Source organism: Glandiceps talaboti, chromosome 11 (assembly GCF_964340395.1).
Source record: "Glandiceps talaboti chromosome 11, keGlaTala1.1, whole genome shotgun sequence".
Taxonomy (NCBI): domain Eukaryota; kingdom Metazoa; phylum Hemichordata; class Enteropneusta; family Spengelidae; genus Glandiceps; species Glandiceps talaboti.
Window position 1 is genome coordinate 5129245 of NC_135559.1, and position 13669 is coordinate 5142913.

General features: G+C 34.8%; 2 protein-coding genes across 2 annotated transcripts in view; one reads left to right on the plus strand and one right to left on the minus strand.

The window, feature by feature from the left end:
* Window positions 1-5370, plus strand: part of LOC144441889 (ankyrin repeat and MYND domain-containing protein 1-like) — a 31856-nt gene extending 26486 nt beyond the window's left edge. Inside the window, exon 15 of the mRNA XM_078131140.1 lies at window positions 149-5370. Coding sequence (XP_077987266.1) covers window positions 149-534 — 386 coding nt within the window. The 3' untranslated portion in view covers window positions 535-5370. The remainder of the gene's footprint in view (window positions 1-148) is intronic.
* Window positions 5371-6065: 695 nt separating this feature from the next.
* On the minus strand, window positions 6066-12761 carry LOC144442695 (deoxyribodipyrimidine photo-lyase-like). Its single transcript, XM_078132070.1, has 9 exons — window positions 12482-12761; window positions 11781-11926; window positions 10773-10955; window positions 10024-10182; window positions 9109-9307; window positions 8340-8492; window positions 7669-7790; window positions 6891-7050; window positions 6066-6330 (listed from the first exon to the last, which is right to left on the minus strand). Exons 1-9 carry the CDS (start codon window positions 12759-12761, stop codon window positions 6182-6184), a joined length of 1551 nt encoding a protein of 516 aa, XP_077988196.1. The 3' UTR covers window positions 6066-6181.
* Between the last annotated feature and the right edge of the window lie 908 nt (window positions 12762-13669).

Consider the following 13669-nt stretch of genomic DNA (forward strand, 5'->3'; position numbering starts at 1 on the left):
CACTTGTATAACATAAAATAGAATCTCTAGTTAGGACTAAAGAGAGTTCTAGTTCAATATATACCACCACCAGAGGGCAGTGTGTACTTTCAGATAAACAGTGTTGGTTCTGTTTACTTACAATGCACTGTGTTTATTTTCTGTACAGGGAGAAGCCGCAGTCCAAGTCCATCAGGTAAAGGGGGTAGGGTAGTAGGCAGTCAGCCCGGTCGGATTGACAGTCCTACCCCAACTACAAATCCCAACTCCAATGCTAAAGTAACAGTGGAAGCTCTCATGGGGAAAAATGCATCCAACTATGGCAAAGGGAGGAAAGAAGTAACGATTAAAGGAAAAGGAAGTAATAAAGGAAAGCTGGGTGGTAAAGGGGGTCAAGTTATGGGGTCAAAAGGTAAAGGTCAATACTCTGCTGGGGGTAGTGGTGGTAGTGGTAGCGCTGTCAGTAGTGGTTTTAGGAAAGGTGGCCTAGACAGCAGTAAATACATGGACACCCCAGCAAGTAGAGAATACACAGAAAATTATAGTTTTAATTGATGTATTTGTGGAGGGTGCACAGTAATGCATGTGTATGTGTACTGGGGTGCTTGTAATATTTTAGTGCATATTGGCTTGGTATTGCTTCAATGAGTGAGGTGTCATTTAGCTTTTACTATGGTAACACTATACAGCAGTCTTGGTGAAACAGTATGGTTTGCGATAAAGTGATGAAGCTTAGTGAATGATAAAAACTACTACACAATGCAGCCTGGCTATATACTGAACCTGTTTATAGTGAACACAGTATATGTACTTGGTTGGTGACTCAAATGGGACTCTTTAGACAGTGGCGTGATGTGAAACTTTTTGAAAGGTTCACTCCTATTGGTTATGAATTAGTCGATAAAATGACATCACTTGCCTGTATTGCAGCTGATAATGATGATAAAATATTGTATGCTTTCCATCAGTGGGTACCTTCGTAATGCTTCACATTGGCCAATTATTGGGAAACTTCCAAATGATTTGCATTGACCAATCAGTGAGAACCTTCGAAATGCTTCACATCGGCCAATCAGTGAGAACCTTTAAAATGCTTCACATTAGCCAGTCAGTGAACCTTTCAAAATGCTTCACATTGGCCAATCAGTGGGACCCTTGCAAGTGCTTCACACCAGCCAATCAGTGGGAACCTTTCAAATGTTTCACATCAGCTGTCAGAGATTAATTCCTCATGAATAGGGTTATTACTTTTATTCAGAAAATAGAGACAACTGTTAAAACAACCAATCAGAATGAACCTACTTACAATGCTTTACACACACAAGAGGTTATGTAAGGGTGAGCCTAGTTGCTTCATGTTACATCCATGGGTTAAGTATGTGCAAGATTTCCTTTAACAAACACCTCAATGTGGTGGTCATACAGTATTCACTATTGATTCATTATAGTGAGGCTGCAATGTGTATATTTGATTTCTTAATCTAGTGTTGACACTTGCATTTAACATTAGGACAGTAAACAGAGAATGTATCACCGTTTACCATGTAATAAGACATATATGTACACACTTCAGTGTCACATCATGTTATAAGATGTAAAAGTTATATAATATGCAATTTTCATGTAATAAGGTACATATTGTATGGAAACAGCTGCAGTCATGTGATAAACTGCAGAATTCATGTGATAAGGTACAAAATTTATTTGATAAGCTGCAGTTTTCATATGATAAAGGTATCACATGATAAGATAGTGTTCATGTGATAGGAAGCTGTTGTCATGTGATACGGTGTAGTAATCATGTGATAACTAGTGATCAAATGAGAAGCAGGTGTCACGTGATAAGATATTTCCATTTCCAATGCAATATTCATACAATATGGTTTTGATCTGATGTAATGTAATGGGATATAGTTGTAAACTGGAAATGTAATAATTTACTTCAAGAAATTCTGGAAATAATAATTAATAATAATTCTGGAAACGTAATAATTTACTTCAAGTTTATGTATCCAAACTAAATCAGACAGGTTAGAGGAAGTAAATGGACATATAATGGCTAAAATTTGTACAATGTTATGGCTAAAATCAGAATAAGCATCCACACATATTTGTAAAGAATTTTAACCCCTTCTTTCATTGAGTACTTACCTATTTCATGCTACTAATTCACTGGTGTTTTGTACATCACTTATAAATATAGTAATTCTATCACCCCCAGTACTAACCACTAATATGCTATGAGGAGGAATTTAAACAATGAATAAATGTAGTATTCCTCTTCCCTGTGGTATGTCATTTGTGTTGCATCTTTGTGACAAATTTGATTGAAATATCACTAACATAGAAAAAATACTGTAATGTCTATTTTTGGATCGTATATTACATGTGATTAAAATTCAAAACTCTCATCTTCTGGTTTAAAAAAAAAGTAACCCATAACTTTGTCTTCCTTTCTCCCAATCAAGTGTCTGACTTCTCCTCCCTAACCTGATCTCACCTAGGTGAGTACACGGTACAAATCCTACTACCTTTCCTGAAATTCCCGTACACGATAGAAATCCACTGCACTGCATGCTGACAAGCTTCAAGAATGGATGTCAAAACTGTACACTCAATAGGGAACTTGCAAACCCGCCATGTTGAATGTTGCATCATGGGAAATGTGATAATAAATACTAATCAATTAGCATCGTAAACAATAATGTTACATTGTTTGTAACCACAAATAATCAATTTATAGTTACCCTGACCATTGTAGGAGGTTTATTTTATCGGTAGCTCCAGATTAGGTATTACGATAACCACAGATAATCCCATAGTCCTTTGCGTCTGAGCATGCTCAGTCCGGATTGCAAGTTCCCTACTCTAGTTGTCTAGGGATGGAAAAGGGAGAAGTTCTCTGAACTTTCCCCACAGTTGTCCATTATACCAAATTACCCTCAAAACTACTGACTGAAATTACTCCCAATATTACAGAGGGAAAGAGATGGGAGTTATATTGGAAGTCATTAATACTATTTTTCCACCTCTCCCTAATGATGTATTTAAAGCTAACAGATTGGTATATTTTGTGACACACTTGATTTGCAAATATCACATTTAAAACAGTCTTGAAATTCCGAAATTTCCTATGTTCATATTCTTTAGCCATGATATTCCAAGTTGTAACTGTGCACTTCTTGTATAATATATTCTCTTATGTTATGGTTTGGATCACCTTCATATACTTTTATGTAAAATAAAATGGAAATAGATTATAATTTTGTAAATAAGTAAGAAATATTCATCATTTTATTAGAATTTACAGAAAATTTTAGGATCAGCTCTTTTTGTCAGTGTATTTCTGAATTCTTTTTGAGTACTGTTGTACGAACACACTTTACTGTAAAAAACATTTAGGGAAAAGTTGATTGTTTGTAGAGATATTATGTAAGTAGTCATTTGATTGGAAGATGGCTATCTGAATATAGAGTTCAGGTAGAGTTCAGGTAAAATATGACCAATCGTACTCAGCCTTGCAAAATGTTAACCATGGCTTTCACTCAATAATTTTATTTTGATTGTGGATATTTCATGGCAGTAGAGAGCTGTGATTATTTTGAGTTTGTTTTTTATTATGTACGGATTATAAAATGTTATCATGTAATATTGAAAAGTAGCACAATTTCTGTCTTCAGTGAAACATTTTCAAAAAAATTAAAAATGCATGTGATTATTAGGTTTTCACTATTTTCATTACATGCCTTCATTATGTATGTTTCAAGTATACTTTATTTTGCAGCCTTCCTAAACATTTAGTTTTATGAAATTATGAAATTTAGTTTTATGAAATTAATGCAGTATGTATAAGGTTTGGTAGGTCTTGCAAATTGATCATTTCTGTTAGTATTATGACAGAAAGTTGAAAATAATTTCATTTTTATGTCTCAGAAGGAAGATTGATTCATAATAACATGATATAATTTTAATGATGTCATATTTTATAATTTTACTGGGCAAATTCAAATACTTGGAATATATTTTATTGCAATCATAAATTTTAATTTTCAATATTTACATATAGTTAACTGCTGTGTTAGTTATTCTGAATGTTATCACAGCCTGACGTTAGAACCCACACCTGTAGAAATTAATGCCACCCTCCGTCCTTCATCCTAGCATACCAGAGGTAGAGTTAAGTAGGAAATTTGTATAATTTAGTATCATCCTCCGTCCCCTCTCTAACAAACCAGGGGGTTTAGCTTTTGGAAATTTGTATAAATTAATGTCACTCTCTGTCCTCTCTCCAAACACCACAGGTGTGTTGCTGTGTAGACAATTTTTAGAAATTTATTCCAAATATTACACCAGTCCAATGCTAGGCACTGAGACTGTATTAACAGTGTCTATCCCCTCCACTAACAACCAGGGTTAGTTTATGATGCTAGGCACTGAGACCTTGCCTGTGTAAAAATCAGTACAGTACACCTTCTATCCCTTAACACCACAGGGGTGAAACTACTTTATTTGAAAAATTTAGAAGCTATTCCAACTATTATATCAAGTTGGTACTAGACTATGTAAATCAGTACCTCCTTCTGTACCCACTCTGAACACCCAATGGAGCTGACTTTAGTCAGAATATGAATGGTGAAAATAGCCAGTAAAATGTTGAAAAATGAGGACAGTAGATGCCTCTTTTTGCTGGCTACAAGCTTGTCTACTTCAACTTAGTACTTCCCTTTTCCTTACACTATTATTACTTATCAATGTATATAAACCCACCTATATAAAGATACATTTGTAATTGTACATACATTTACCTTATCAAAATGTTCACGCATTTATATTTCTCTCATATATATACGGTACAGTAACCAGTCAACTTTCATTGTCAAAATGCTGTTTGACCTAATATTGTATGTATTAGTCCGTCCGGGTTCACTTATCAATAGGACTGTACCAAATTAACTGATTTGAGGGGTGAGGACAACGATATAATTTTCACAATTTCTGAGTACTCATTAAACTGTTTATGCAAATTATTTGAATTTTAATAAACATTTTTTTGAATGTGAATTACAAAGGCATGACAATCAGAATATATAAGTAGGATGTACGATAGATATTAAAATTCATAATTTTTGGAATTTTATTAATATTTGGCAATTTGCAATTTCAATAATGGAATGATATATATACAACTCAGTGATAGTGTTTTCAGTGTCTGTATAGAACTGATTTATTGACATTTAAAAAAGTTCATTTTGATCATAGTTTTTAGTTTGGAAAGCTTTGATGGTTGAATAGTTGTCTTTCTTCTACAGATCACAATTAGGAGTTCTACATTTTAATTTCTCTTGACTTCACTTCATGTAGAATCATGGATATGATTTCTGTTGTAGAATTACATAGTGTCAATAAACCGTCCATTTTATAAACAATCTTTTGTGGTATGTGTCTGTGATTACAATTCCACCAGGTTTGTATTTAGTGGAAGAAGTACAATGACATAATGTCATTGACTCAAATGATGCACACATTGAGAATACTACTTATGTACAGCTTGCATTTCTTTACAGCTGGTATGTTAGAAAGACCTTTACTATTGGTCTACAATGGACACAGCCTGTAGGGTGTTATAGGCACTATAGGAATCGCCCATCTATGTCCATCCATTCATCCAAAGATAGCCATATCTCAGACACCTACCACTCACTTTCAACCAAGCAGCTTGCATGGGGTTCCATGGATAAAGAATTTTAAAAAATACAATACTTTAACGTCCCTAGGCCCATGATGAAGGGACCCTGTTCAAGATACCTATATCAATTTTATGGGTTACTGTAGGTACAACATACAATAACCCCTGCCCCTCAGAGTCATTTTTTGGAACATTGCAACAATGCCCATAACTTAGAGCTTTTATTTGGCCTGTTTCTTGAAAGACTGATTTCTTCGATCACCTTTGCAGTGAAATGGTAGATTTTAATATAGCTAACATACATATCTATTAACAGACATTCAAAATCCAAAAACTTTAACACGTTTGGTTTTATTTTGAAAAAATCAAATACATATTTATTAAAATCACATAGCTGCATAATTGAAAAGCATAAATATGTTTGGGTGGACTTCCATCACAGTACTTCTTAGCTTTGTGTTTGGGTGGACTTCCATCTTAATACTTCTTGGCTTTATGTTTGGGTGGACTTCCATCTTAGTACTTCTTAGCTTTGTACTGTCTGACAAACTGTGCCACATCAAACTTTCGTTTACATCCTTTATAATTCATATAACGTATCTTTCCAAAAATAACTCTTTCAGCCCAGCCTTGGTCATGAATACCACATATGGACCACATACAACCTAACAGAACGAAACATAAGTGCGTTAATTTCTCTATAATTTCAGCAAACTGTACATTCTGTACATATCACTGATACAATTGCTTTGCATAGTACAAGAGGTAAAGTTCACAGTCAGCTACATAATGTATAGCCCGGGATTAACATATTTGCCATACTACAAATCTATATAGCAAAAATACTTCAAAGTTGCACTAGCTGCAACTGGAATGGTTTCTGAAACTCATTTTTGGGATATAATGACTTGCTAGTAATATTGTACTGCTTGAACAGTATTGAATCACATGTAGGTAAACATATTTGTGTAGCAGAACACATAATATGGTGCAATATATTCAATTTATGAATTTTGGGGTCCACACCCTAAAATCAGCACTCAATACATCACGATTTCAACTTATTACTGTACTACGTATAGATAAAATAGAACTCCAATTAACATATACAATGTCTAACTATTGGTATAATACCGTATTTTGACAATTTTCAGTGAATATATTGCTTTTTGTCTGATTGAAAAAGTAATACCACAGTTTAACAGCTTATGCCACTTTCACTTACCAACATAACCACTTGGATCTCTTCCATCGAGTTCATACTTGTCATTTAGATAGATAGCAATTTCTAAAGCTTGTTCTGGTGATTCTGTCCATTCTAAGATCTTTTTAGCCCAGTACATTCTTAAGAAACCATGCATCTTGCCTTCATTGACCATTTGTAACTGTAACATACAAAACAATCTGAATTCATTATCTGACAATCTGGTTCTCAGCAATTGTGATTTTTGAACAATTCTTGAACTGTCATAATTGAGTATGTAAATATTGAAAGCTTTGCAATGAAGAGGGTAACCATCACATCCTTTAACAGCAAAGTGTGGGGGGGGGGGGGGGCAAATTGTAAGGTTGAAATTGACTTGTCTTATCTGTGCTGCATTGCTAGATAGTGACCACAATGTTATTAACACACAAACACCAACCTGTGCTGCATTGCAATGTTATTAACACACAAACACCAACCTGTGCTGCATTGCAATGTTATTAACACACAAACACCAACCTGTGCTGCATTGCAATGTTATTAACACACAAACACCAACCTGTGCTGCATTGCAATGTTATTAACACACAAACACCAACCTGTGCTGCATTGCAATGTTATTAACACAAAAACACCAACCTGTGCTGCATTGCAATGTTATTAACACACAAACACCAACCTGTGCTGCATTGCAATGTTATTAACACACAAACACCAACCTGTGCTGCATTGCAATGTTATTAACACACAAACACCAACCTGTGCTGCATTGCAATGTTATTAACACACAAACACCAACCTGTGCTGCATTCCACAAATCATCATGTGTTCTGGCTGTTTCTAATTTCTCTTTACTGTATACATATTCTCTTTTATCTCCACAATGGTCCTTCAATGTCTTCTTTGCCCATTCATATGCCCCTGGTGAAGTAAAGTCAGAATTTCTAGGTAAATTGTAAAATTGAACTACACAAGATGTATAGTCATAGATGGCTTTGAGTAGAAACCTATAATCATTGTGTCATGAATGACTGGAAAGAGACTAGTGTTTGGTATCAAATTGCCCTTTTTACTTGAAATGTAGTAAGAATGAGGAAATAAAATACACAAATTTAAACCTGTCCACCTGTTTACATTACAATCTGTCATTTTGCGTCACTGTTTCGATATTATTAAACCTCTTGTAATGCTAGCAATGGCAACTGATTAATTTTATCAGTCATGACTAAATGGCAGATATCAGCATGCCTGTATGTAGATATTTTCATAATATTCGCTTTATGTAAATGATGTCTCTCGTGTGCTCATCTCAGAGGGCACATTTACATATAGACTTCATTAGAATATTTCAATATACATGCAGTCAATTATGGCTGACACATGCCATCACTGCATCCCCATTCCAATGTTTTATACATATGGCATTCAAGTATCTATATATATGTAATATGACAAAAATCAATTTCTCACCTTCAACAGCATCATACTTGTTGTTATAGTAACAGAAGTTGTCTGCTAATTCTCTCCTTATTATTCCTTCTTCTAAGTATCCCTCAACAGATTCTTTGTATTTACTTCGGTACTTCTTAACCTCTAGCATAGCTCTTTGAACTGAAACTTGACCTGTCAATTTAGTTACAATTGGATATCATTTTAATTATAATTTTTGTACCAAAAATCCATCAATCAATATTCTCCCTTCCCCCAGAACTTATCTTTCCCCACTAAAATATGATATTTCTCTTCAAATTCCTTTTTGCTCAAAAACATTTTCAGTCCAGAAACATACATTTTCTTTTGATGCTTTTGCAAGACATTCAATTCCCTAAGTGGATATATTCCATTGTTATGACCTGCTAGGCAGACAAAACTTTAAGCTGCCAAAGTTCTAAAACAAGTCTCGCATTTTTAAGTACAGCGGCAAAAATAACCACCAAAGCAATACACAACTATACATAAATTCCATCCCCATCAAATGAGACATACCATATATATATCATTATGACAGACAGACAGACAGACAGACTGACAGACAGAGAGACAGACAGACAGACAGACAAACAAACCTAGTTATGCTATGAATTTTGAAAATGTACTTTTTAAAAAAAATATTTTAAAAAATTTAGAAGAATTTTTAGCAAAACAGCAAAATGTGAAAGAACTCTCCTTCGATAAAGAACTTGTAGTTCTACACACTCCTCCTGAAAACAATTATGACTATTTAATTTTCACAACTTACCAAAGTGAAACCATGGTGACATATTACTCAATGTTGTTTTGTTAGGATTATTTCTATCAGCATTATAGTACTTAAGTCGATGTTTACAAAATGATTCCAGCATCCTCAGACCTGCTGTAGTACCTGGTGAAGCCCAGTCCACCTCAGCCACTGTACGATCAACTTCCAAACTTGTTTCAGCAGCTTCCCAATCCACAGGCTGAGAATAATAATGATAAAAATAACGTTGGTTTTTATATAGCACTTTCCCACTCTGTGCTCAAAGTGCTTTACAATTATTACCCTTGGTACAGATCTATAGCAGCACAATGGCCCTTTATACTTCCCCCAACTCCCTGGGGAGCATACAATCCATGGTTGCCTTTATAAGTGCATAGGATTAAAGCATTCACATTGCAACCTCTATCCTACCAAGTCCCAATTGCAATTAAACAGCTGGGTTGCGACACAATCAAAATTCTAATTTTGTTCAAGGACTTTAGCCATTCAGAAACAAATGGCAGTGATGGGGCTCGAACCTGCAACCTGCAGATTCCAAGCCCACCATTTGACCATCAGAACACCACTAATTAACAAACAATGAATATACAGATAAAATGATAATGTCAAAATAGCTCTGAACCATAAATGTGCAATTGTGCATTTTATGTGATTCTCTTTTTTAGGACAAGAATCTCATTATTTGAAAGAGTTTCACAACCTAGGCATGTCTTATCATCATGCATTTTCTTGGTTTACACCATGACTTCTGCTCCATGTGCTACACATACATTCCTGTAGGTGCATGTGAGAAAAAAATTTTGACCCTCTCATCTAGTGTGACATAAAATGTTGTAGGTACTGATTAAGGTGATTCAAAAGCTTTAATTTCTACCAACATATGACAGCCAATCAAATTTGTCATTGTACACTAACCTCTGCTTTGGATTTGAATTTGTAAGGATGCTGTATGATTGGTGGAAACTCTGTGAGGTAAGTAGATAGTTGGTTTTGAATCTTGGTACGAATAGTTCTGGCACTGTACTCTTGTTTAGGTGATGCCTCCCAGCATGGTACAACATTATGGGCGTCAATCTATAACATAGAACATAAATGTAATGTTTCTGTACCAACTAATGTACCTGAGTACTCATATATAGAAGAAGTTTTGATACATAGTTCACCGGGTAGTAAAAAAATTCAGTAAATACATTATTTTTTGGTTGGCTTTTTAGTTTCACTTAATATCTCACCTGATAATCTTTGCACTTGTCAAGACACTTGTCAAGACACAAAGATTAGATGTAATGTCACCACAGGATTTTACCCATCAACCCTTGTTGGAAATCCCCAAAGTAGCTGAACACATACAGATCTATAAGACTTCACAGTTGAAAATGTTCCCAAGGTGCTATTTTATCACCCAGTCATATTTAAGTTAATAGTGTACAAAAGGCAAACATATGACATACTGGGCTTTTCCTTTTACAAAATGTCAATTCAAATGAATTCAAATGGATTTGCTTCCCTAGTGCGCTGTCTGGGTATGACTCCATGAGAGATATTTGATAAACTGTTCTGTAACATACTTTGGGCAGCACCACAAACATTCACTATTCTGGCTTCAGTTGGAAACACAACAATGTAGCATATGACATATACACATACTAAAATTTGATTCTCACCTGGCAGAAAGGAACACTGTCTTTCAATTTATCAGTTACATCTTTGACCCATTTAGATGGTACACGAAGTGGTGAAAAATCAGTTACAACACCTCCAATACTGTAAGTCTTGACAAAGTCTGGTAACACCTCACTAGCATGGCCAAGTAACAGGTGAAAGTTTATATATAGTCCATTCAATGCCTGAAATTAAGGTGAAATGAGTTAGCCACTTGTATTTATAATGAATAATATTAATCTGTATTTTTACTGGATAGTTCTTTAAGCATATAAACACTTGTCTCCAAAGAAGTCCAGTGAGGGCCATCCCTCATGGGTTCAGTGTTAATGTAAGAGGAAACCTGATTACCCAGGGAAAACCTGTGTTGTTCAGTAAAGTCAAACTGAACGACACTCTTCTTACTTACAGCATGGTAAATTTAATCAAACCCTGAATGGCTTCGAACCCTGTCTGCAGCGGTAAGACTAAGAGGAAAGTGCCAGTGATTTAACCACTCAGCAACTAACAACCCTTCATACCATCAGAGACCCGAGGGATCTAAACTTGATCTCTTAACAGGGCCACAACTTTATACAACACATGTATTCTCATGCATCATGGCCATGAAAATAAAGATTACAACTCAAAGAGTTGGCAGTAAATTTCTGTTACTGTTCAGACACTGACATGTGATAGCATGCAAGCATACAAAATGATACATTTGATCTTCCCTTGAACTCAAATCAACGTACCTAGATTCAAGCGTAAAAATGCTGGTTTGTGTTCACAGTGAGATAAAATATAATATTTTATTTCATGTGCATTATCAGTGCCTATATTTTGTTAGTGTAATTTGTAATAAAAACTATTGTGTGAGATGTATAAACATTGTGCTGCCTCATTGAAACTCTTTAAAGTCTTTCTGGTTTGATAGTACATGGTTTTCACTATTGCTATGACTTACGGTATATAATGACCATTTAAATAATATTCAGGGTTTACATTAATTTTCACTTTGATAAGTTTACCTGTTCCACTTCTTGTAAACCTTTCAGCATAAATCCATACTGTCTTATTGTTGCATCTAAGAACTTTGGGACCAGACAAAAACACACATGTAGAGGTACTTTCTGTTTGATTGCAAGTCTTTGTGCATACAGTAGTGCCCAGTTATCTGTGGAAACACATGTCATATCAAAGGAATATACATTATAATTCATGCAAATGAGTTTGAAAACAACTAATTATGCATATAAATTTAGATAAACAATATAATTTATGCAAATGAGTTAATTAAGTAAAAATATGCAGAGAACAATTTATTTGAATGATTCCAATTATACAACTTAAGCAAATTATTTAAATAATTATAATTATGCAAATACAATTTATGCAAATGAGGATATGTTTGCAAATGAGTTCAACTGATACACCTTGAGCAACTCGCACATTTATATGAAGTGACGCATTTAAAAAATACTACCACAGACAAACATGTGATGATAGCTAAGTACAGGAAAGTCTTAGTAACCTTATCAGATTAGACTAAGTCATGATGGGGTGTCCTCCCACATCCACTTAAGATTGAAAACAGAGACAAGCTGGAAACTATACAGCAGGCCAGTGAGGGTTGAGTATGTGACACATCATATTTGACAGTCGAGGCTTGAAACCTTGGCCTTTCAATAAGTATATATTCAAGAATTCTCATTTTTAATTTTGTCCTTACCTTGTACCCGTTGATCTCTGGACATCCAATAGACAATACCACCATTATCATCAGGCATCTCTCCAACATCACCAAGTAATCGGACTCGTTTCTTGTTAAATTTGAACTCTTTCACAGACCCAGCAATAGATTTCCTCTTTGCATTAATCCTATCAATAAAGTCTTCAGGTACATCATTGTTTTCTATCTTAACACTACCTTGTTTGACATCATTCTCACTTGCTCCGTTTGACTGTCCATCACTTTCTAACTTGACTTTCTTCTTTGCTGGTTCTGACATGTTAATAACACCGGTGTAAAACCTGACTTGATTGATCACATATATTTGAGTCGGTACTTTGATATTCTGCTTGAACAATGTCAGTATCCTTGCCAGGTTTGAGTAAAAGTTGACCAGAATCTTATGTTTCTTTATAAATATCAGTTATTATGCCCTGAAAAAAATAACAGTAAACAGTAACAGTTACCATAGTTAAGGTTTGTGACAAATTTATGACAAATTTATAGACGTAAACTAATATATAATATTAGTTTGCATTACTGGCCATCTTCTCTTGATACCTTGTGTCCGTTCCACTCCACTGAGTAAACAAGTTCACACAAAAGTTTGTTGATTTTCATGATTTTAGATACTTTTTTATTAACCACTTTTGCACTATATAAGCATAATTATACATTCTGATTATGTCTGGCTGCCACTTCCAAGTGTCTTAGCTATTCCAGACAGTGTGAGATTGTGAGTGAGACCAATATTACACCATAGTCTCACAATCACATTTTCACACACATTCCCTATGTCATTTTTGCATTCTTTTATCATGTCATGTTCTTTTCAATTAATAAGAATGATTGATTGACTGACTGATTGACTGACTGACTGACTGATTGATTGATTGATTGATTGATTGATTGACTGATTGATTGATTGATTGATTGATTGATTGATTGATTGATTGATTGATTGAATTGATTGCAAAATGTACAGTGTAGTTCACTTGTATTAGCTATCTCTGTGGTATTATCTCGTTCAACTCCCGGGGTTCAACTCCCAGCTAGCTGTATCGTGCTATGGATGTAAACGCTACGAGGTTCGACACGTCTGCTCGTCGGACATAAAAAAAAGTTACATCTAATGGACAAAGACCAGAAAAAGAAAAGTTTATTGCCAACACAGCCCACAAGCCATCG